The sequence below is a fragment of the Liolophura sinensis genome, chromosome 1, assembly GCF_032854445.1.
Source record: "Liolophura sinensis isolate JHLJ2023 chromosome 1, CUHK_Ljap_v2, whole genome shotgun sequence".
NCBI classification, from domain to species: domain Eukaryota; kingdom Metazoa; phylum Mollusca; class Polyplacophora; order Chitonida; family Chitonidae; genus Liolophura; species Liolophura sinensis.
The window spans coordinates 64003853-64030483 of NC_088295.1; the positions used below are offsets into that span (position 1 = coordinate 64003853).

Genomic DNA, 26631 nt, shown 5'->3' on the forward strand with positions numbered 1-26631 from the left:
GAAAACGATGTGCTTTGTGGCTATTTAGTCCTCTTTATGTAGCCCGCCAGTCCTTCATTTTTATAGTAGACGGAAGTTCACCTGACAGATTACGATTGCTTTAAAACAGGTTAAACAAAGCCGCTGATGATTAGATCCATTCAGGTGGCACTTGAAAAGCAGAATCCAGATACTATATTTAGGCGCCCAGGTAAAAGGCTAAGCCAGATGAAAACCTGTGGGCCATTTAACCCTTCCAGTGGCTACATTCCCAAGACTGTGATGTGTCACAAATAAATCTGCGCCTGTCAAACTCGGGTAATCAGGCTTAGTTTGTGGGTGTTAACCGCCCATCTTTCTCCAGCCTTCAACATTATTTTACCATTAAGGTAAACTTACGTCGGACGGTTGACCGATCCAATGCGGGTGATTAAGACAATTCACTAAGCATGAAAGTCTCACAATGTGTATATGAAGTAGCCTTGGACCAATTATCGAGTTTCACATCACCTGAACTGCCAAATCTCACGTCATCTTCTGATGGTTTATGGGCTAAAGTTATGGAAGCCTATAGTCTCCACACGCGACTGATACAGTTTGTGCGCAAACGGTGCATGGAAGACTAGTCCGAACATACACCTGACAATTTTATATTGTGTATATGCCACGAAACTATATTGTGCCAATACGGGAGGAAACTGACGTGAAATTTGAAGCACACAAACCCTTTAATGACAAAAAGATTTAGGTATTTTTTAGTCAATGGGAATGAAAAAAAGGTATTTTGAGAGATACTCCGTTTGCTGCATTGAACGGTTTGTCAGCTCATAGACACTTTAGAATCTTTTTCTGGATCTTGTGTTTGAAGTCGATAACTTACTTTCACAACGACATGGAGTTCATACCGTTTCCAGTAAAATATAGGATGGATGGATTCAACTGGGATGACCTCAAGCTTTTTACATGTGTTGGTTTAACAGTCTTTTCAAAGCAAATGAGTATAATATTTCTCCAACTCCAATTTCTATGCTATAGCTCACCATTGCTATCACATTTGGTAATTTATTGTCCATACCTTGTTTTATCAATGTTTTCATGAAGCGAAGGTTGTCATTCATGCGCTAATTCACTATTGCCTCCATGTCAGAGCGGTTATCGTTCACACACTGTCACGAATGCGTTCATGTCGGAAAATGAAACCGGAAGTTGGGTGCAGTTGTCACTAATTCCTTGCGCTTCGGTGGTATTGTCATTGACGTGTGGTGCAAGCAGATGGGATTTAGTTTCCTTTACGATGAGTACTAAAGATCTTTGAGATCTCCAGGGTTCATTTTCAGTACAATCACACAACAAGATGTTCAGTCACTCACCTGCTTTTATTGCTATTATATGTACACTAAAATCGGTCTTGTTCTGAAGGGAATCACATAGCTTTAACGTACAACCCAATAGGTCTGGTTCATTTGTTCTCATGGCTAATATCATATGATAAGATTGAACAATGAAAACAATAACTGTTTAGAAAACATCTTTAACCCGATAGTCAACAAACTTGTCTCAATCACAAAGTCTTATAGATCTTGAACAAATAACCCTCTCTAATCGATACAGTATAAACAAAACGACTCTTATATTAATGTAAGGGACGAGAACACTTTCATTTCACAAATATACCGCCTGCATTGTGTATAGGTGTTAACTGATGGTGTTTGTCATAAAGTCGACCATCAAAAACCAGGGGGAAACCACCTCTATTTGCCGTATTCCACAAAGACCTCGTGTGTCTCCAGTGAATGCTTAGTAAAGAACCGCATTGTAATAAATGCCGTTCATCAATACCGTATGCCTTTCTCCGCGGAATAGCGCCTCGAGTTCACGCTGGATTGACCATCAGGCAATATGCTACTATTGCGCATTGTAAGAGCAGAAATGAACAGGCACCACAGCCTGGTCTCGAATTACCCAGTGGGATGCCAAGGTTTGTCTTCAAGTTTAATACAAGATTTAAGGGTGACCTTCAGTTTAAATTTGTTCAGAATATCTTTCGGGTCTCAGTCTTTTGGCTCCTATCCGGCTTCAGAATAAATGCATCTAAACGAAGAATCAAAAACGGCACAGACACCTGGGATAACTTTCAATTCATTGTACCGAAGCGCTGGTGCCACCTTCATAAACCTTCTTTGTATTCTTTCTTTATATTCAGTACCCCACGAGGTTTAAAATCATGTGCTCAATCAAGCGCATCCATACTTCCAAAATTGTTAAATGAATACCCCATGGAAGATAAAAGGAACACGTAACAACTACCAGAAACTGTCCATATACACAACAAATGCATATCTATTAGCTTAGCCCGAAAACATCTGATTTTTCCATTTTATTGCTATACATCCCTGCTCTAATTAGCACTAATACAATGCTTCCTTAATCTTTGCAACATTCACAACATATCAGTTACATTTAACTTTGTCATTTCCTTAAAAATACCACTTTACATTTCAGTATAGCACTTTGGAAGTGTTCCTCCAAGATTCTGCCGAATACTGAAAGTCGAGTTAAAGTAGTGAATCGCGTGTGTAAATAAATATAAGAGACAAACGTCCTACACGTATTTCAATGGAGCCTTTTAGGAAAAAGATTTAGACTCGTAAAGAAGATGGGAGACACCTGGGAAACTGTTGGTAACTTTTTACGAAGGGGGTATTCTTTTTTAATGCCGTATGTTTTTTTCTGCGACATTTTTGGAACTATGAGAGTTAAAGTGGAACAGGTATAGGAATTATTTCACACATTATTCATTAAATCTGTGGCACGTATAATTATATTTTAGACTGCCTCCTCTTTAATTATCTCTCGCTTTGTATCTAGTCAAACCGTTCTTTCATCAAACTCCACAATGGAATGATTAAATTCCCAAAACGAGTGCTACACCGATAAAAACCCTTTAAGTCAAAAATAAGAAACCTTAAAGTCAAGAGCAAAAACTAAAGTTTGGCCAGTATACAGTTATCCAAACAGTTCGTTCAAGATTTTACAGATATGGATGTAATCTTTTCCATAGCGCAGCGGAGGTTGTTTAATTCCTGCGTAATGTTATCTGCTACGGACGAGATGACATCCTTGGTTTTCTTGGGCTCTATAGTCTCGGTATACGGATCATAGACAACTTCGTAAGGTCGCTTGATTTTAGCAGCGTATTGCCTGCAAAAACCAAACCATTTCTTTGACACGTAGTCCAAAGCACACCACTTGAATCGAACCAAAGATTTCTGAATTGTTAGTCTAATCAAACAAAAATCGTCTGAAGTATGTGTGGCTCTGCACTAAGAATTTATAAAAATAAAACCTTTGATGAGAATAAAGAAAAAAAAGCTTACCCAAAGATATAAGTGAACAGAGATAATAGTTCACCGCTCTCGTTTTTTGTAACAAAACAAATAGTAACCGACTTTCACAGCAGAGATTCAAACATGAGTAAATTTTTATCAGTTAATTTGCATATTTGGAAACTAAAGTTAACCAAAGTGAAATCTTCTTTGCCTTGCACTAGTAATACTTTGATTCAGATAAACCAGAAAGGGTTTACCCAGCTCTAGCTACATGAATTTTATTGTTATTTATTAGGGCTTAGCACAACTTTGGCAATAATGGGTCTATACCCTGGTGATCTAACCTTCAAAACTTACCTCATCTTAGTTTGCATATCATCGAAAGATTCCACAACGAAGTATATGGGCTGGAAGTCATCATCCGTATATTCCTGAACGGCCGTGGTCTCGGGATCAAAGGGAAGTTTCTTAGGACCATCCCCCAAGGCATGCAGTAGCTCTCCATATGACGACAAGGCTCCGGCCCCATATGCTCTCAAGCCGCCATCTTGTTTCAAGAGCCCGAATTCAACAGTAAACCAATACAACTGCAACAGAACGAAGATAAAGTGGTATACAATCAGAGAATAGTAAACAAGGGGCGAATTCACTAACGAGGAAGTCTTGTCAACAAATTAAACTCACGTTGAAGTTGCTTGGATCTATTCCCTGTGGTTCATATGTACATGAAGCTGAACATCACGTCTTCAGTGACGTATTCCTATTACGTCAAAAATATGTATTGTGGCGTCAATCACGAGACCAATGCAAGAGACAAGCTTGATCCCCATGTTGTCAGTGGACAGGTAATCGTACATCACGCATTTGTGAATTATGAATAGTCTATGGTCTATTTCGTTTAGAGAGTCGCCTATTTTCAGCTGTCTGCAAAATCAGTCATACTCGCTACCAAAACTGCCTTTAATCAGTGACACGTAACAACACAAGCTCTACACATTGATATGTTTGAAGTTCACATTATTGCACGGAAAATAAGGTTAGAGCGCTATTTTCTAATGCATAATGTTAAAGTCCATAAGCTCGATTTCAACGGCAAGAACCCATCGCCCGGAATGACGTCATAATTATTTTAAAAACCAGTGGATTGCTGGCTATTGGGCGGAGTTCAACATGTTTTGACGGAGGGCGACACCAGTGACCTAAACTCCTATCGATTTTACTGTAAGCCCTGTTTCTGACACTACTATGTTTGAAATTGTTTTCACGTTTTAGTATAAAACTAAATACCCTTTCACCTTAATAAATGAATTTAATTTAATTTTAATTTTATCTGTTGTATATTATCTCACGGCACTATGGTTTTAAAGCTAGATGTTAGGAAATTTTGTTATAAAATACAATGTAGTCTATTCGCTGTGTAAGTGTAAATGTGTTACTGCGTGGAGTTACTGCCCACTCCCCAGCATGCTACTTGTTTTTAAATAATTATGACGTCACCCGAGGCAATGAGTGACGTCATCGTTGGTTGGGAGTCGAACTGATTTAACAGACAGCTGCATATAGGTGATTCTCTAAAAGAAATAGACTATAGTCTTTTCTTTGCTCTATGCAGAATACATGTACTTAAATGTATTTTAAAAAATGTAAATTTAGATCTGGTGTTATAACCTAACCTATTTGTTCTTTGTAGATCTGCATTATATATGTGTACTCGCGTAAGTTATCAACGGTGGTTGTTACAGTCTTGTTACGGCAAGTTTTTCCTCACCTGGAATCCCGCTGATGCGACATAATATCTTACACTGATAAGCCGGAACACCTGGGTGTTCAGAAGACTGCGATGTGGATTATTACGTGTCGTGAAGTGCACAAGGAACTTTTAATCGACTCTACCAAAAACATCGCCAAGCTTTCCCGTCAATGTGAAAGAGGTGTCTGTATACGAGCTGTTTAACGCTTGCGATAAAAAAATAAGCCTACTGGGGAGCTCTCAAGAAATAACAACAAAAAAAAAAACTTCGTTTCGAACAATATGTTGCATGATTTCATTATTACGAATCTCAGACGTCTCACTGCCTTGACACCCTCTATCACAGCGCTGTAACCACTCACAATACAATCACGCGATAAGGACGACATATATATCGTGCACCATGCGAGGTACCTTACTGTTTTAAGACACGTTCTTAAGGACACTCAGAATCTTCAGAAAGGAATGTACGAATAAAGCCTACAAGTTATTGTCTCGAAGAAGGCTAATGACTCAGCGGGGAAGGTGAGTAAATTGTTAACGGTATCTTTGATAGATTGCCTGGGTACAGGTACTTTCGCAAGCCTCTCGAACCGATGGGGACATTCTCATTAATTTGATATACCTATGTGGAAACACAAACTGGTCGGGTTCGGCCACGAGTGGTTGGTTACCAGCATCAACAGCCGAACATTTCCATACGGTCAGAGAGTTATAGAGTGTACTCATTACTTAACGGTATGCCTTTGTATCCGCGTGGCATTCTCCAAGGCATGTACACAGCGTGTGGAGCCATTTACATGCTATTAGCTGTCGGAAGTTGCCGATTGATGGAGAGGCTGGTTAATGAATTACGACATCAAGGCATGTCAATGCAGGAAGTGCTCTCCTGGACTCGACCTTGTATTCTGTTATGGACTTCCGGCCGTGGAGATCTCGGTCTTCAATTACCTTTCCACAGTTCCAAAGAGGCTTTTTGTGTACGTCTCGCTACGTCTCCAGCTTTGGTCCATAAAGGACCTGGCCAAAACTATTACATTTTGCCAAACTGAATCGCGTTTGGAAGACATGGGATCTTTAGTCCATTTAATTCCAACCAAGAGCCTCAAACACTTTAAGAAATATTAAGAAAAAAATTTTGATGCTTAGAGTTTTTCTAAGGCTGATTACTATTACGGAATTAAACCTGCCGTTTATTTACACCCCGGCTGTGAACTACATGATTGATTTAGCAGGGTTTCTTTGAAGGCAATGGACTAACACCAACGCATTGTGATTATTAGCTCGACCATTCTTTGCGGTTTGGTTAATAATACATCTTAACACATTTCATTTGTACTGGAAACTGTGAGTGTTTGCGAGAACTTTGTTCTTGTTTTGCACTTTGCTAGTTTTGTTCAAAAACATTCAGCCCCTTCAAACCAAGCCATCCGCTCAAACACCCACGTATAGCATGCACCGCAGAAGGCTTTTTCCTTTAATAGTATTTTTCAGGTCAGCATGTGACGATAAGTCCGATGGAAGACCCTTCACAGACGAGGTCGCAGACTCGAATCCTGCTTTCGCTGGTTCGGTTGTGGCTTTTAGTCGGGATGTTTGATCGATATCTGGTTTACGGTCGATGTTTTATTTCGAGCAGCCCCCCAGTTTATGTTTATACAAGCTTAACCACCCTCGCATAATTAAAAAAATCGTCAGTAACCTATATATATATATATATATATATATATATATATATATATATATATATATATATATATATATATATATATATATATATATATATATATATAGGTAAATTAATGAAGAAGGGTGTTTCAATGAAGGGCGAGTACTCACGGTAGCAATCTTTTCTATATCTTCGTCTGCAGCTCCGAGTGAGGCTAAGCCAATCTCCTGAGAGAACTGCGCAAAGCGGCGGTCAGCTAGCATCGGTACATGTCCCAACAGCTCGTGTATGCAGTCCCTGGGATAGAGACAAGGGTTATCGTTATTCCCAGAACATAATGTATAACAGTTAATTGTCGATTGATTGCTGGTCAGGAATAGTTGACATGAAAGCAGGATAAAAATTATTCTTCATGAACGCTGGAGATTGGTTAAATCTCCATGTATCTTGGTTAACCAATATATGACTCATTTCATTGTTGATCGATTGCCGATGAACTGACTATTGATCAGCAAAGAAGAAGACATTTAAAAAGTATCCGTTCGCAAGCAAACATCCGTGCGCCAGGTCCACTAGGATTAAGTGTTCAGTGATAATACCTTTGGTGAGTTTTGAATACTGCTTCACTGGGATAACGGTAGAAATCCAAATTTAAATACTGAATACAGGCCCTAATACCCAAATGTTGTGAGCACAAAACTGACACATTCACTGAAGTATGTTCCAACTGACATAATATCTCACATCCTTGTTCCTTTCGGGTACATCTGAGTCAGTCAATCAATCATTCAGTCAGTATTATACCGTACACATGACACCGAACCCAGTCACATTGTACTGGCGCCGTGAGAACCACTCTTGCTTCCTTGCTCTAACGTCTCAGTGCTGAGTGACAAACGAGGCAACAAGAAGTACCATTTGTGGTCTGGTTTGTGCATACTTACCATTATAGGCTGTGGTCTGGGTAGTGTATACTTACAGTACTGGGCTGTGGTCTGGTTAGTGTATACTTACGGTTCTAAGCTGTGGTCCTATGGCATCATGTATCATGAGGTAAATTGGCGGGAATTTCGCGACATGCTTACGACAGTCACGAACAAGTTGCGAAACGTTCGGGAAGATTCGCAAATGATTCGTAACTAGTTCATGAAAAGGGCGAATAAGTTAAAAAAAATAGAAATTATTTTTAACTTTATCGTAAGTGCTTTGTAGGTCTATCGTAAATTCGTAACCATGCACAAGTATCTATTCTGTCTTAATGAGCTAATTTTGAGAACCATTACGCCATCATGAGCCTTACTTCCGAAATAATTACGTTTCCTTTACGATTGCAACCGACAGCTTCTCGAATATTTACGAAGCTTTTACGAATGATTACGAACTATTACGAACTATTACGAACTTTTGTCCATTTGGGAAATTTTTGAACTTTTTGAAATTGTCGCCAACACGATTACATTACGACGTCAATTCATCACGGTTCGGCAAAATATTCGTCTACGTGTGAACGGGGCTTTAATCTGTACTTACGGTTCTGGGCTGTGGTCTGGTTTGGAACCGTGGCGAACATATTGTGTACACTGGAACACGCGGAATGCCAGGCTGGCCAGAAAGTCTCGTGCAGAAAGCAACCCTGACACCGGCCGAAGCTGAAACCCTGTCCGCTCTGCAAAAACACAAATCATTCGTATATAGAATTGATGCAAAACCATGCTAGACTTTGAATTCACCAATGTTTACTGTTTAGGTTTACCTTAAGCCACATGCAGAAGGAAATTACCATAGTTGACATAGTGGGTTGCCTAAAATATAAAGTCCAACATTCGCATATCATAACAGGCGTTCCAAGACCCTTTTCAGTACAACACAACACCAGTACCCAAAGCAATGTGTAGGAAATGATGCAAAACTAGCAGATAAAGCTTGTCATCAGTGTTCAATGATGGACGGAAAAGACAGTCGATATTCTAGGCATGCCAACCAGTAGGGGAGTTTCGAGTTCGAACTCTTTTATTGAAGGTAGAAAAAGTCTAACTCTGTCATGCGACCTGTCAGAAATGTCACGCTTCGTCCAGACTACCCAACATCACTCAACTTTTGTTGACTCAACTTGAAGTTCAGCCATATTGAGTAGTCCGTTCAACATCACCCAACACCATCTAGCTTAAATCAAAAATGTGCAAGTGTATTTTTTGTCAACAAGTTGAGTCAGGTTCAGTGAATGTAGCCAGTCAGCGGGCGTGTAGAAATAACGTGTCTGTCTTAAGGCAGGTGATGTGGGCAAAATGGCGGCGCCAAAGCTGAAAGAGAAAAAGTGGTCTCACAATGAGACAGTTTCGTTGATATAGGTATAGGGCAATAAGCGCAGCCGATGAACCCACGATACGATTCTTCCGGCTGCTCGTCATTGTGTCTCAAGCACAGCTCAACACGATTCAGCACACGACAAGAGTGTTGGACAATGTTGATATATATCACTTGTAGTATGGACGGGACACTCAAATTACCTTCACAGCATTCAACTTGCTGTTGAGGCAACAAAAGTTGAACGATGTTAGATAGTCTGGACGGGATTTTAGGCAACTATTTTTGATCACATTCACTATAACATGGGCGTTTAAAAAAGTGGCATGAAAAGTAATTTATGGTGGAGGAATTATAGAGAAGATTGAGAATCTGAATGTTTGTGAACTTGAGAAGTTCCTTAAGGAAAGAGGTGTCATTTGTGCATCTGGAAAAGGCGAGATGGGTGAGCAGTAAATTAATGTCAACAACGGTTGCCTGACACAAAGCCTATCAACTAAGGCTCTGGCTAACATTTTTGACCATTCACCATTGTCAGACACCCTGAAGACTCTGTCCATATTTGCCAACAAGAGTGTTATACTCACTGTACATTTTAAGAAAAAAATGGAACTGCCCGGCATGTCCTACAACTTGACAAAGCACTGCATTTTCTTTGTGCCTGTAGCCGTTGTTATTCATACAATTTTTTTTAATGGCTGCACTCTGTGGGGTGATACATATCAGTGAACATATAATCCAAACTCACTTTTAATTAAAAAACTATTTCTTGAAATGGTTCGCCCCTGTAACATCCGAGGATAAGCAAGGTCAAACGATGAAAATAGCCGTTTTCAGTAAAAAGGAGACGTTTCGTCGCATCATTTACCTAATTATGTATTTTTCCTTACTGAGTCGTTTTTTCTAAATGTTTCAGTTATGCACGTCGGTTTGTATGAAGTTTTCTCATCAATGCACTTAGGTGATTCTTTCAGTTTGTAATCAGGTTATCATCAAATCTAGTTTCTTCAGAACTGTATCTGTTATAACAGATTGGAAATTCAAAGATTTGTGTTTATATATGTAGAGCTGTAATCGTGAAGTAAGGCAACTATCCCCGTAGTATTATCTGGTCCAGAAATAATCCGACAGATGAGCCTTTTGAATACTTCCAGCATATACAAGTCGAAAAGGCAACATTTAATTTCGATTTGATATTATATATATCAATTGAATTTGTTTGTGTGCGATAACTCAGTTATGAAAACAACATATAAAAGGAATTCCGCATGGTACTTTAATATTTAGTATGCGTGATTCAAGAATTGTCTATTCTATGACGACTGTAAGACTAATAGATGGATGAAACAGGCCGCTTACAATTTTGCTCACTTAAAAACCTGGACAGAAGGAATGTTCAAGGATTATAGTAGACTTCAACATAATCCAGGGAACCTTTTTCCACCAAAAAGGTAATTTTGTTCAAAGCAGTGTAGTTTTTTTCATTCCTGCCTTTGGGATGGCGATCTCTGGGCAAACTGGTGACATATGTCTGTTCTGTTATAAGAGAACAATGACTAATCTGGAGTCATCTTTCCGCGGGATATACTACTCAGACCTGCTCAGACCAACGAGGGACTCGATGTCAGATAAGGTAAATATATTCTTACTTCTCATGAAATTGGAGACATCTTGAAGCTGTGGAATACGGTTCTCGCAGTAGCCACATTCTCGTTCTAGAATGTCAAATACGTGCAGATATTCCCTGCACGCATGCGTGGGCAGCAGACGCTTAAGTTGGCTATATACATGACCCCTAAAACGAAAAACAGTTGAATGATAAACGAATTTATAGTTTCCATAGGCAAAAATTAATAACCACTGCTTATAATGTTGTCTGTCTTCAAAAAGAAGAAACTTGGTTCACCATGAATAGGACCAACAGAGGATATGTGCCAGCGTCCCTATTAGCGGTTTAATGTATTACGCAAAGTCACGTACTCATCATTGATTCTCAATTGGCTCTTTTCTTTAATTCACTTCTGAACAAAAAAAAGGTTTGGAGCTGATCTTCTATTAGTTTATAATATCTTACCATGTTTTAATTTCGTCCTCAACATATTCCACTCTTGGAATTTCCTGGCCACTGTATAAGAAAAATAAGCTCGTGTAATCAGATGCCTTGTGAATGACATACCCTGAGGAATCATTTACATGATAAACGGGTCCAGCTCATTTTTTGTGGAAGTAATTTAGTTCTGCTTTGTTATCTCGGTCATTCATTCAGGATGTGATAATATGGGGAGCAATATTAACCATAAACATCGGAAATAATCAAGGATACAATTAAAATATCAGAGCCTGAAATGGTTAGTGTAAATAGTATTTAATTCCCCAGACGAGCTCTGCTTGCCAAGGTACTTAATTTTATAGCCATGCTGACATTCGGTGGAGGTTTATCGGAGATTTTCACTGATTAATGGGTTTTTAAAATGTTTATTCTCAAAAGTTAAGACCGAAAACACTTACTGTCGGTAGTTAAACGCAATGTCGGCGATCTTCTGTCGGCGCTGTCGGTAAACTTTGTCGGCAAATCCCTGGTGAGAGGCGAATGAAGAAAACAATGCGTGAGTAAATAGGCAGAAATATCAGTGCGCTAAAAGCATTGTCAGTAAACATTGGCAAACTGAAAAAATGTCACGATTTGTCGGCATAACCATGTCCGGAAAATGAAGGCAAACCGAGGGCACAGCACGCTATAAGCGTCGGTAAGGATTTCTGTAATAGTTATTGAGGCATATTCTCCAACTCGCATCGATTCCACTAGCAGATATATTGTTTAAAAGGCACTCGTAATAGATCCCATTTATACCACCCATATAACGTATTTTACGATGAATCGCTTGTGGCTGTTGAGCTTTGTTACCATCGTATAAACTGACCACAACCCATAATGTATATATAACAGGCTTTTACGATTCAGGATACTTACACCTACATATATATACTATAGGCCGACGAAGAGAACATTGACGTATACTTGTCACCGCTGCTATTTCAGTTCAAAACAGTTTCCAGCAATGACAATGTGATAGATGGAGTGACGGCTTACCGCCCACGATATATGCAAAACACGCTTTTACGAAAGGTCTGAGAATACTGAGTGACATTATTTACTTTTGCTTCAATGTCATATTTATTCAGTTTCTTCTGCTTTTTCATGGGTTTCGCGTTATTCTAATTTACAACAGAATTAATTAATTGCCGGAATTGAATTTATTCTTGAAAGAAAGTGTGGTTCCTGGGAAATTTTCGCCTCGCTGGGGACGGGATCTCATATAGACTCAAAAATGTCATTGTTCCAGATATTAAGACATTCCGTTTTACATTAAGCTAGTAACTACTAGAATTCTGCATTGTTTAATGGCGTATGTTACCTGGATTATTGGGTTAGGTTTTAAAGTTGAACTCCCAGGATGAGGGATCTCCATTTCATGCCTGGCAGGTTTCTCGGAGGGTCTTATGGAGGAGATTTTATTCTATTATTATTTTATTAGATTAGCGTATACATACCGGGTGGTCATAATCCAGATCAGGTTCAAACTTTGTCACCAAATGGTTACATTTGTCAAGGTCAGCAATGTGTCGGGGAAACCACACGTCTGCAAAGTAAAAAAATGGCCAGGATGACAAAATGTTAAAATAACATGTAACACGACTTGCAACAGAAAATGTACAGCAGATTCACGAGCCTCGCTTCTATCAATAGAGTGAGTGCTTGGGGTTTAACGTCGTACTCAACTTTTTTTTCAGTCATATGACGACGAGCTTCTATCAATATGTATATTTTTTACAAGATATAGTTCTATACCAAGGTATTAGTATTAACTGCTTGAAATATCCCACCCTTATATCTGACTCTCCACTGTCACTGTTCGCGAGGAGACAGTAAGCCTCATGGCACTGGAGGGTTCGTTTGCACAGGCTTACATTTGTTGAAGGCAAGTCGTCTTCCACCATTATGGGGTATACATTTGTACGTCTCATGCACAAGTTATTCGGTAACTAGGAACCCGGTTTTCTCCATACACTAATAGAAATGACTGTCATCGTATGAGTGACCATTAGTCAAATCAAAAAGTACAAATGAACCTAGGATCGATCGGTAAAATTTCTCTTGTAACATATGTGTATGGCACAAATAAGTTCAACCGAGATGTGATAACATAAAGAAAAGAGAATGAAAATTATACTGCACTGCTTGGGCCCGAATTGTATGCAGCGGGAAAGGGTCCCCGTTCATAAAGTACAACTGTGCGTATCGCTGGGAACCAGACGTATGTTTGACATGTGCAATACATCATGCAGCCGTTGCTATCTGGTATGCGGTTACCTCACAGATTCACCGTTATCTGTGTAATGGTTGCGTTTACATCCACAGACGTGTTGCCACATACTTGCAGCGTCGTTGGCTGTTACAGATATTATCATGTCCAAGGACTACAGAGTAGGCGATATCGCTGAGTAAATAACAAGCTCGACAGCCAATACCATAAACACGAAGTCTCCAACAGACTGTTTTGATTATACATGCCCTTGTTTGCCTCTAGGGATTTCTCCGACAAAAGAAGCAGGGGACTGGATGACTGGTCGTGGCTTATCTCACTTATTATGCAATATAAAAAAACAGACCGGTTCATGTTTGCGTAACATATTTATGATTCTTGGCCAATCTCTGATTTAAATCGATGTCTAAAATTTGTTACTTTTGGTACCGGTATCTGAACTTGGGCCTTCGATCCTGAACTTCGGCTTTCGATATAGGATTTACGGGGTAGAATATTTATATGTTTTAGTACGTCACCGTAAGATAGCCTCATTCCACTCTCGCACCAATAGTGCAGTGTGTGAAAACATTGCACATCTTTGAAGCATTATCGTACTATAAACTAAAAGAGCCAGCAGGGTGCTGAGAGGCGTGTTTTTCAAATGCAGTAGTGGGGTTGGCAACGTGAAGATGGCTCAACCATTCTACTGGCACATGCAATGTCTTACACCCACCTTTAGATTCTTCGTCGTTGGCGGTCACCGTAAGGTCCAGTATAGAGGAGCTCTGCTTGAGGGTGTTGGTCAGAACTGTGATGGCATTTTTCTGACCATTACACCGAAGGTATATCTCAAACGCAGCCTCGGACCTAAGAGATGGCCTCGACTCAATGTGACTGATATCTACTTTGGAATTCTGTAATACATAAATTTAGGAATGTGCTGTTCAAGGGTATTCCGATTATTTGTGTATATATACTGGACTTACCATTGCTCTCTTGCAAAAAAAAATGTGCATTTAAAGGATCCATGAAAGTGTACTATCAAAGGAAAAGTATAATTTTACGGAAAATGAAGAAAGATATGCCAAAAAAAAAAAATACAAAAAAGATATTCTTTTTCACTTTTCAGGCATTTTTTATGTAAACTTTCGTCAGTGAACGGGAATATTCCCCATACAAAAAAATAAAAACCAAGCGATTCGTGTATCATTTAGTTAACACGTTTACCAAGCAAACTTCACGAGAAGGCAGGAATAGACTTCACAGCTTGGAATCAAGTCAGTTTGGGCTGGAAAGCTTCCCCATTAATGTAAACTTGACCGAGTTTTGAAAAATACAGCTTGATGCTGTGAACAACCTTTGTTTTTGGATGTGTTTAATATATACTAACTGTAGTTAATCATGCAAATTTAACACTAAATGCAGGTAATATCGAATAAATGAACAGCAGACTAATGCTCGGAATGGTACAAGCAAGAAAAATTACTGACTGTCACGAAGCTGTTAGTAAGCTACATGTGCTTCAATTTAATTTTTTCCCCATCCAATTTGTTTACTTTGGATCGTTTGATTAAAATAAAAGGATGACCGATTAACTTACGAATCTTGAACATCTCCAGAAGTAGTTTATTTGTTTTCTGTTTTGTACTTTATGGTACAAACGATAATTACAAGAACCCACGTGACACCTGTAACTCCATTGTTCACAAACATCGCATTGTCATTCACTCTAACTTTTCAAGAGTTACGCGACCTTTTGTTTCACATTAAACTTTGATAGTGTCAAGTCTGTGAGTTCTGTAGTATTTGCAGGAATGTGACGCGGAGAAAAAGCGTTGAGCAATGATCTGGCGTGACTTAATGGGGCAAAAAGTGAAGCTTTAAGAAGTAATGGAGCGGTGTCAGGGATACATTTATTCCTCGCGAATTGACGGAACCGAGGCTCGAGCCGCAAGCTCGCTGAATAGTTTATCCTTCAAGCCTTTCACAGATAGCAAGAACCGGAAGCTGGTAATGGAGAAAAAATTGATCCACGACTCGGACACGCTACTTTTCGCTTTAAATTCCTCACTAGATTTATCCCAAAATTCCTTTGCAATAGCCACTTTTGATGACTGGGTAGGGTCTCATTAAATACAGTTGCCAGTATTCGGAGAATAAAGCTGAGCGTTTAGAAGACATGCCACGGCACGCCAGCTACAGCGGAGAGGCCCGAAATTCCCCAGCAGACTCAATGGCATTCACTTATTTCAATTGATCGCTAACATAAAAGAAAATTAGCCTGAGTGTCCCTTGTAAACGCGGACAATTTGGCTTCTCTGTACAGGAAATAGAATTCTATTTATCTAAGTAGACTTCCATGTTGTTGACGTAGTGTGGGTAAATCGAAAGTGTTCGCCCTGATGCATATACCTTTGGTTTTTTGGAGTCCGTTAAGCTCTCCAGATTGGCATAACCTGAATCAAAACCACTGCCGAGGCTCATACATGATTTAGTCCATTTCTTGCCTTTGCATAAAAAAATATGGGCAAATAAAAGCTTTTGGAGATTAATTACCGCATTTGTGCTCTCGCTGCAAATTTCGGATGGCAGTTACACTCCAAGAAGGAAAAACAACCGTTTCACTGACTTGGAAGACATTTCGGCATGTCCACTAGCATGAAGCCTTTCCCGAGGCATGTTTCTTTTCTTTTCAGCCAAAGCCCATAAATACAAGATGACTTTGTCGATTCTCTTGTAAATCTCTTAATTATGGCCCATTCAGTCTGAACAAATTATTCCTTCCACAGTCCGTGGAGCGAAACCTCATTGAGAAGGAGTTGCTGCATAGTGGAGTGCTTCGATCGCTTTTTACGGATACTCTAAAAGATCAATGCATCCGTCCGTGTAACAAGTTACCCTATTCGTGAGCGTTTTAAATGTACGCTATATTTTTGTTACATTACTTAAGAAAAAATTATATAAGCTCATTTAACATTCTAAAATTGAAAACATTACGCAAAATGTTTACGAACTACTCCTTTCTTGAACAAAAGCTTTTGTGTATGTCGAATTTCAGTCTTTCAACAACATACGATGTCGTATTTTTTTGTAAGATTTAGCCTGGCGTCAGCCCTCTATATAGAAACTTGTCATGCTAACATCATGTTTGGGAGAGTGCTTTGTAAACGACTGTACATCATTTGAGATTTTTGTAAGGGTAGCAAATCGCACATAAAATATATAATTACCTCAAAAGTCTTCAGTATACGAGATAACGATCCCAAGCCATCACGGAGAACCAAAACGAGGCAGATCTTCTGAGCCGCTTCCTTGTCCGGTACAGAGTGAGCCTCGCCATTGGACGAGAACACTTCATCCTCTTCTGTGATGGAGTCTCCTCGACTCAGAGTCTTCTCTCGTTTCTCGAACTCCGCGTTCGTCACCGTATCAAACTTGGCGTCTTCGATTAAACTCTTACGTCGCCAAGAGCTTTTTGTCTGAAATAAGAAAGTATCACAAGTTCAGACAAAAGTTAAAGATGAGAATCTTACAAAACTGAAACCAGAACAAAGTAAACGGATCTGTGACCTGATGTCTCCACGTAAAGAGCACAGACGGACTCAAGAACATGGCCTTATACCAGGGTGAATAGCTGAAGAATAGCGAAGAATCCTCTGTCTGACATCAGATATACATAAGAAGGATCAGTGAAGCTTATCAAGGGTTCAACTCACGCTCAATTGCCATCTTTTTCAATAACGATGTTTGAGCTCCAAGACTGGTATATACAAAAGCGCGTATAATATGAAAGATTACAAATGCAGGACAGTAAAACCAGAGCAGAGGCGACAATACAATATAGTGGGTAAATGGTAACGCTCAAAACAGGTGAAATCCGAACACTTGTTAGTTTACTTCAGTTACAGTTTTATTCTGACTGTTTATGTAAATATTTAAATAGTGGCAACTTATACGCCCCCTTGCACCATGGCTTAAGGTAAGATTAGGGAAAATGTGATGCTAATTGCATTTTATTAGACGTCATTGGTCCAGCATTTCATAATATGCTGCGTTGTCATGTTTATTAAACAATCCCACGAAAACAATACAAAGGGCCAGTATGAACTAAACTAATAAAACACTGAAATATCTTCACATTTTAGTAGTATCTTCACAGGCAATGGTCAGCTATCGTTACGGAAATTTTGAATAGATACATTGTAGCAGGCACAATAACTGGTTATATACGGACACCATTGTCATGGATTTTCTCTGTACATATATGTGGACTTCTTCGGGTGACCTAATGGTTAAAGCGTCCGCCTCGAAGTCGAGGTTCTAACTCGGGTCGGGCTATACTTCGCTTGGCCCTTAGCACTGAGAGGTTAGAGCAAGGAAACAGGACTTGTTGGTCCGATGTGAAAATAATGTGACAAGGTAGGATGTCATGTCTAATGTCTTCGGCAAGATACACACACGTGATGGACAATCTGGAATGGTGACTATTCTGTCAGTCTGTCAGAAACGCCTGAAGAGCTTACCTGAAAATAGTAACGGTTCTGAACTAACAGTGTAGAAATTTATTTTTGGTTTTCAAACCAATACGTTTACAGTAAAGTCTTTTCGAGAGCTCCTTCATACTCTGTTCAACATCCTATAGATCATTATAGAAAATGAAATGGTGTGACTTTCGATTCACGGTTAAGAGACTAAACCTTTCGACAGGTGTGTACAATAAATTGTATCGAATTCAAATGGCTCTGAACTTGGTCCGCTTGGTTAGTGTTGTTGTGTTTTTTTTTTTGTTTTTTTTTTTGTTGTTTTTTTACAATCATTTTGGAACAACTATTGTGCAATTGCAGAAAATTCAGGTGTCAACTGTGTGTGGATACTTAAAACTCTAAACGTCTCACTGAAGAACTAGACGCTCTAATACACTTGGGATTTCTCCACTCTCTACACTATTATTCCTCACACGAATTAAATAAATAGAATTTTATCACTAAGTACTTTGGTGTTTAATTAAACCTCTCACTGCTATTTTGACGCCAGAGGCACCAAAGTCTTCTTCAGTTCCACTACATACAAGGGTTACCATTCATGGGATGTTTCGATGTTCATTGAGTTGCATGAATTTCTCATAAATAACACCTGTGAAAATGGGAGAAACCATATATCAACAGTCTATAGGTATTCCGATGGGTACAAATTGTGGAACCCTTTTGGCCGACCTATACCTGTTCTCATATGAATACGACGATATGCAGAAACTATACAGGAATAATCATCACCAAGCCCAATCTTTCTCATTCACTAAGCTGTATATTGACGATGTGCTAGCTTTAAACTCACACACTCTCCAGGTGGTGCATCTTATCTGAACCTATATTTGTACAAATCTGTGTTCGTAAACAGACATTCGTATATCAGCCGTCAACAAATAAGGACGTCACGGGTCAATGATCGCAAGGCCAATTCCCAATACAATGTTTAACACAAACTACGAAAGAACGCAGAATACCTGATTTCACCGAGTCGCCTAGAACATACCATGCGTCTTTCCCACATCAATGAAAACTGTTGACTTTTTTTCTTTGCAAGGTTCTGCTCTAGTTTCGTACTTAGTTATTTGGTGGTTTGTGTTATACGCCGTTTTGGGAATTGGCCTTGGGATTATTGACCTGGAACGTCCTTATTGGTTGACGGCTCGTATACGAATGTTTGGACGCATAGGTCCAGTTAATTTGTACAATTGCCCGCCGTCATCATTTGCCTGCCGTCAGCATGTAAGGATCCATTATTACTCTAAGCTCACGGTGCATAAACCTGACAAGATAAATGAAAAGTTTCCTCGCAAACTAAAGGCCTGGTACTCCCAGACATTAATAATGAAGTGCGGGCGGTTGATCAGTGAGATAGAAGTAGGCCTTCATGATCTCTTCTCAACATCTATCAAAATATTCAACTGCAGGAATTAGGAGATATCGATGCTCAACTTTTTCATATTGGCTTTACTCTGCCACATATGTATATGTACACAAGTTATTTATCTTTTAATTACTTCGACAGATGGCCGACCATTTTTAAACAGCCTATATATCTAAGCACACTGTATTGATTATTTCAACTAGCACACTCCGGTCAACATCATTAAGTAGACAATAATTTTTATGGAAAAAAAAGACGACGCAATTTTCTCTTTTATTCTGTAGCCTGTGTTTTCGTATTTATATATACTTGTAATTCATTGAATTACACGTATAAACAGAGCTCGGAGTAAAACGAAAACTCGTGCGAGATTGTCATCATGAGATTGTACATGATAAACCATATATCATCAAAAAATCATTTTATTTATTTATTTGATAGGTTTTTACGCCGTACTCAAGAATATTTCACTTATGGTGGGAGGAAGCCGGGCAGAGCCCTGAGGAAACCCACGACCATCCGCAGGTTGCTGTCAGACCTTACCACTTACCGCGGAGAGGAAAATTCATTTTAATTACCGTTTTGATTACCTAGTGTGATTTTCTCACAACTAAACGTACACTGGATTGTTGATTGGGACTAAAACATGTCTAACAAACATGGGATATTTGGGGTGTGAAACATGGACGGATTTATGGCGAACTCATTTGTTGGCCCCGGCATATGCATAATGCGGGATTGATAGCAAACAAAGATGACAGCCTGTGCTCTCGGAATGTCAGCACAGGCTACATTGGTGTTGGCATAGCGTGGTGCAGAGGATAAAACTCAACCTGAAAACAGGTGGTGTAAATTAGGATGCCGTAATTTATATGTGAGAACGGTTATGAGCAGGTTGCGAAACACAAGGTGTGACCAAACTGTTAGACTATACTGGTAAGAAAGCTGTTTTGGCTCCGGCAGAAGGCTAACATGAGGCATGTAACACCTCAACACAGTCATCAGCATGGCGAATTCTGTCAATAAGTTAAGGTGGCAGAAAATGTTAGGCACTGTAATCTCCAATCTCTGATCATACTGTGATTACTGTGACGCTAAGAGAGTAGTAACTCTTCTGATGGACTCCCCCATTCTCGTGAGAGTACAATATATATATATATATATATAGTGTAAAGGTCTGTTATATGGGCGAATATACACTTATTGTTTCTTTTCTCATTCATGGGAATTTGCAGTGTACATGTGTCCGCATCAGCATTTTGGACGAATAAATATCCCCTATTACCTTATAGTTCGTTTAGCAGACGTTATCCGGGAGCTAAAAAGCATGCACCATCAATGGCATCACTTTTGATCATTATCAAGAGATCATTATCAAATGAACGAATGAATGGTAATGGCTGAACGGCACATCTGCAATGTTTCAGACATATACTGGCGAAAATTATTAGTTCGGATATTTATTTATTTGATTGATACTCCTGAAATTTTCACTGATACCACAGTGGTCATAAATAAGGGTCAATGAAAATGAGGTGCCCAGAGATAACCACAGGTATCTGGTGAGTAAATTATGAACATTTTGAAGTTCATGACACACTTAACTCTATGTAAGTTCACTGTAACGGTCACAATGGCACTGTTGGTGGCTCATTACTATCATGGCCGGAGGACACTTAGTAGGGGCGGGTAGTAGTTCTAACAGTATATGCACCTGCACCATATAATTTCATACTCGGTGAAAACAGAAGGAACATTTGGCAGCTGAATATCCAAACTTTTCTGTTAAGATTAGGATTATGTCTATATAAGCTAATCTGAATTTGTGTACTGTCGTCTAAAATTATGAATGTCATGGTCTTTAGCATTAAATCTCCTATCACCATGCACTGCATGGAAGTCAGTTGTTTCCGTTAAAACATTCCACTTGTGCCTCCACTGATCAAGTTTTATGATACTCATTTGGTGTAACACCAAATATCAACTGCTTCATTTTGACTCAATATACACTGCTTTACTAGGCAACAACATTAAATTTGTAAGATGTTTAATTGATAACAGTGTATGAACGACACTTATATTTTATACGAGGATCAATTGTACAGATGATAATAGACAGCGGAACACGAAGTTGTGGAATATTCTGTAGCAGCCAGGCTTCGTGATGCAGATCTTTTGATGATAGGGATGGGCTATGCGGTCAGGGAGCGGTCTGATTGCTCTTCTGTTGCCCCAAGGCGTGAACTCATGCAGTAAAATCACACCTTGCTTTAACTGGTGGGAACCGCACAGAGAATAACCTGCAGGAATCTTCGTCATGTTGCATGTCTATGACACGTTAACCATGGGCGTTAAACCACGGAATCGCGCATACAAAGGCAATCCTATAAACGACGTGGCGCTGTAAGACAATTATGTATATTTTGTAAAGTTTTTGGAGGTGCGTGATATTACAAGTATCGATAAATCGCTATCAGTTATAGCTTCCATTCGTGTCCTGAATCATACAGGCGATACGATACGCTGGAGAATTGTTTTAAAGCTCCACAAGGAAACAGTAGGAATCAAAGAGAGATATTGTTTCCGATTCTCTTCCTGAAGTGGGTGTATTATGTCACCTCTGTTTTATCTGCTGCACAATGCTGTTAACACATCTGTGATTTATGAACTCTGAAAAGCTATCGTTGCCGCAGAGGTATTGGATTTGCTCTCATGCACGCTTTTCAAAGAGAAAATGAGGCCAAGGGCATGTTATAAAAAGATGAATTGATAGCTCACAGTTTACTGTCATTCAGCTATCTACACAAGTATGGCACATGTAAGTGCAATGACTGAGTAGTTCAAGCCGCAATGACGAAAACATCAGAGTTTTATAAGAGTTAGATATCAAGCGGATATCTCCCAGATGAACTGTTATTGTTATCTATATTGCAAATTATGCCATATACATGGCTCTTGTCGAACATTTACTGTTTTTGCACATTTATTCCTTTTGTTACCATTCGTTCAAACACTTTAAGATCATGCGACTATTCACTGATTCCTTTTCAATCCTATTTCAAACTGTTCTCCTTAAAAGAGTACATGAATTCTTTCCTTGTCTGGTTGGCCTTTAGGGTATATATATAGTTACACTATACCCAGTGCGGAAGAGGTCTGTTTCATACGGCGTTACCTGTGGTGTCTTTGCATAATTCACTGGATCTGTAAATATGACTTCTGCTATTTAAGGTGTCATCGAGGTGTTGTGAAAGAAGCATGCCTCAGTTATCTTTGAAATGAATACTAAACCAGAGAATTAAAGTGAAATTGGGTTTCTTTTTTTAAAAAACTAGATGAAATTATGCATTCTGCACAGAAAACACCCAGTCCGCTGTTTATGTATATCGTCTAACTTGTGTTGGCCTAAAAGCAATGGTTTCAGTGACTGACACTGAAAATTTAGCGACAACCGTATCCGCATCGCTTTGAAACATATGCTTCTGTTTCACCCCTTAAATGCACTCTCCGTGGCTTATGAGCTCTTTTCTTGGCTATGCTAAACAAATGCTCGTTCCTGTATGAAAGGAAAGCGATGTCTGAATGCAGAGTGGGTTGTAGAAGATATTACGCTTTACTGCCATACGGAAAGTATTTGCTGTATATCACCCCACAACCTGTCTAATTTCACTTGTCACAATTCGGTTAGAGATTTAACTGCTCTATACTATATATGGGCTACCACGCATGCGTGCTTCGTTTTCTCACTTGATTCAGTCTAGAGTTCGTAATCCCAATCAGGAATGGAGAAATTTTCGTCAACCTTTTCATAAAACTGCTAATGTATATAACATTTGCTTGTATATCGTTCTGGTATATACATCTATACATTTACCAGTTTCAACCGTTATTATGTGTGGAATCGTAATTAAAGGACACAATTGCCTAACCGGACAGCCACTAAAATTTGCATGTCTGCATTGCAAACACAGCTTGGCATGCAGTTGCTGTTTGGCTGAAGGGATGTGTTATTATGATGTCTTATGTTTAGCTGTGTAGCTAGCATATGTTCTTTTCCTTATGTTAATGGGGGTATAGATCTAATGTCACCGTATCACAAGATGAGATGGTAACTACTGAAATAGGAGTGACGACAATGTGCGGTGGATTTAACACATTTTATGTTTTCCGCATGTCGGAACGTCTGTCATCAACCTGCGGATGGTCGCGGGATTTCCCCCCGACTCTGCCCAGTTTCCTCCCAAGCTAATACTGACCGCCGTCGTATATGTGAAATATTTTTGAGGAGACCAATTCACAAAACAACGTTCAACACAAATCACAAAAGAACTATACGAAAGTATATAAAGTGAGAAATTACTACAGGTTCTTACAAACAGAACCAGTCAACAGCTTTCAATGACGATGGAAAGACGCCAGAAAAGTTCCAGGCGATTGAATGAAATCAGTATCCAAATCGTGTACCGATCACAAATCTGGACTCTGGATATCTGCAGCGGTTTCATTCACGCCAATCTATTTAAGTCTTTAAGTAGTTCTGGGAGAGCAGGTGAGGGATGACTGCGTGGGCAGGGGTGGGACATGTTTAGGTTTAACACTCATCTTATGACGCGCTTTTCAACCATTAATTGTGGAACCATTGATTCGCTTCATTAACTAGTGAATCATTACGAATACTTCATTGATCAGGGTAAGGGCAAAACCGTGTTTGTTCTGCCATTTTAACACTTTGGTAATTTGGTGGTCGATGCGGCCATTCAGACGCAGTCCCGCCCTGATCACCTGTAGAGAATGGGGAAGAAAGGAGGGAGTGGGGTGGTTCGTTACGTAACGAAAGTGATGGTTGCTATTGCACGATGCTCTAAGTGTGCACGTTGAGTAAACCTCTCTTAGAAACTTTTCTTGGAAACTTCTGCTTCATTTATAAAGATTCTTATAAATTTCTTCCTTCTGGATGTTTTAATGCTCTTTTCTGTATCGTAGAATGTGCTTAGAATGATTCGTCGGCCGAAATTTTGAAAGAGGATACACTGAGAACTATGCAGGGTGCTTTTGGCGTGGGAGCAACGTCATATCACCACCGGGAATTTGCCCGATTGGCTTTTTTTGTTTTTTGTTCTATAAAAACTTAATTCATGATTATTACAATTCATAACTTCATCAAAATAATATCAGGAAGGTATATACGAATTCTCTCTTAAGATATGAAAACTAGTTTTGGAATGGCTATAACACCATGAAAGAGGTGCGGTCCTTACAAATGACTTCAGATGCATGCTCTCGATTAACAAGAATTAATTTCTTCCGTATTTGCTTTTTAATTCAGTATGCATGCCTAATTAAAGATAACATAATCACAATATAGAATTCAATGCTTTAAAATGGTATAGTTTTTTTATTGTCTTGTCGTCTTTATGTTCTTCTTTAAGATAAAGTATATAAATTCATGCAATCATACAAAAGATGACGGTGATTAAAGATTACCAACATAATTGTATAATTCAAGCAAGATTAACAACAATAAAGATTCAGATAAAGTACTGGATAAATGATTCATTTGAAGATGGTGGGCAAAATGGTTTCCAATTAAAAACAGCAGTCCAGTCATTATGAAGCGTACAAGCGTACAATTTTCGATAAAGCTGATTGCTTCGTTGAGACTGTGTCTAGAGTTGTTTTTGGAATGGAACATGACGACCAGCTGTTTGAGTCTTTTATAGCTAATTACTTCTAGCAAAAACATTAGGTGCAAAAGAAAAAAAAACGTTAAGTTCATCAGCTTAATCGAGCTGTTGGACAATTAAAATTAATTAGGATCAGCGATTGTTTTGTTGAAGTGATCAAATGACTCACAGCTTTAAAGTAATCAACTTAACCAGAAACTGGCAAACTTTTTTAGGGCCTTTGTACCGTTGACATTTGCACTTCAAAGGAGTCGTAATGAGATTTAATACTTTTCTTACCTCCAAACTGTAACTCTTCTGGAAGGCCAGACGCCTCTTGGCGCTCTCCGTATCAGTGGTCATCATTCACCAGAACAAACTAGCCCAGCCAGCAAATGTAATCCAAAGTGTTGGAAAACCGTCCAGGTAATCGCTCTCAAAATCACCTGATAAAGTTATCTGAGATTAGAGAAGCGAATCCACCCTGAGGCCTCTAATGATGTCTGCACGCGAGCCAATGAAAACCTCTTTCGATTCACGTTTTCGTCTCAACTCAAACTTCAACCAATCGCTTATCAATTATGCAAATTTCTCCCCGTTGCGAGCCGTGTTCTCAGAGAGACACGGCTGTCCATAGGATAATGACGCTGCGCGTAACAACTCTGTGTTCAGTGACAAGCCGGCTACCACTGACATCCACGTTGCCAATGGAAACCATTTTTGTTTGCTTTTGTGCGGACTATAATGGACTCACTCACCAGCCGGATGTTCGCTTACGGGTTTGATGGAGATTGGGAGTGTCCCTATTGAAACAGGCCGTGATCACTAGATCGAGCCAGCTCTATTAGGCGATATTAGATGAATATATATCAGGACCTTTCCATCTGTGTACAGATAACTAACGCCATCTCTTGATTTCTCCTCCCTCCCCCCCTCCTTCAATATTTGGTCATAGGTGTATGTCAAAGTGTTACAGAGCTAACGACATGCTTGTGATGTATTGACTTTAATCGCCCGTGACTTTTCAAAAATTGCCCTTGGCAGTTTTAACCGCATCCCTCTGGCCTTTCTGCACTGGCCACATCGATTTCAATCAAACTGCTCACATACACCTCCAACAATGCCAGGACAATGTCCCTGATTAAATCAATTCGTAATTTCGTTAACTTAATGCCAGCCATACATTTCCCTTGTCTTCGGACAAATACACTTATTACAACACATTATTCAAACACCTGTCATTTTATGATGTGTTACCAACATGACGGAGAATTCTACGGATTATCAAAAAAGGAAACAAAAAAAGAAAATGACCAGTTTACTGGCTCGGGGATACTTTGGCATATTTTAAATTTTTTTTGTATACCACACCTCACTGAAAACACAAAGTATAATAATGTTTTATTCTACTTAAGAGATCACGCGTCATGGGCAGAGGTTGTAGGAAATTTAAGAGATCAGATGTAAAAAATTTTAAACCTAGTGCAAGCTATATCTGACAAGACTAGATGTTTCGTTGGATTATATTGACTGACTGATTCGAGTGGATCACCGTGCTCATGAATAAATTTTTACTTATATGAACAGGTTTATGGGTGAAGCAAGCCGACGTGCCCAGAGTAAACCATTACCTTCACCAGGTATCTGACAAACCGACGTGCCCAGAGTAAATCATCGGCCTTTACCAGGTGCCTGACCATCCGACATGCCCAGAGTAAAC

At 39.3% G+C, this 26631-nt stretch overlaps 1 protein-coding gene across 1 annotated transcript; it reads right to left on the bottom strand.

Annotated features, from left to right (window-relative positions):
• Positions 1–1352: 1352 nt before the first annotated feature.
• Positions 1353–25350, bottom strand: LOC135472786 (tyrosine 3-monooxygenase-like). Its single transcript, XM_064752457.1, has 11 exons — positions 25212–25350; positions 16569–16817; positions 14072–14252; positions 12584–12672; positions 11540–11607; positions 11106–11156; positions 10681–10826; positions 8258–8393; positions 6898–7024; positions 3666–3895; positions 1353–3180 (listed from the first exon to the last, which is right to left on the bottom strand). The coding sequence occupies exons 1-11, from the start codon at positions 25275–25277 to the stop codon at positions 3003–3005; spliced, it is 1521 nt and encodes a 506-aa protein (XP_064608527.1). The 5' UTR covers positions 25278–25350; the 3' UTR covers positions 1353–3002.
• Positions 25351–26631: the final 1281 nt, after the last annotated feature.

Bases quoted from the DNA above. Each gene is read 5' to 3' on its own strand.
- LOC135472786 (XM_064752457.1), bottom strand. From the start codon at position 25,277: ATGATGACCACTGATACGGAGAGCGCCAAGAGGCGTCTGGCCTTCCAG. The intron at 16,818-25,211 runs GTAAGAAAAGTA...TTCTTATTTCAG, and splicing joins AGAAGAGTTACAGTTTGGAG to ACAAAAAGCTCTTGGCGACG. The intron at 11,157-11,539 runs GTAAGTGTTTTC...TTTCTTATACAG, and splicing joins ATTGCGTTTAACTACCGACA to TGGCCAGGAAATTCCAAGAG.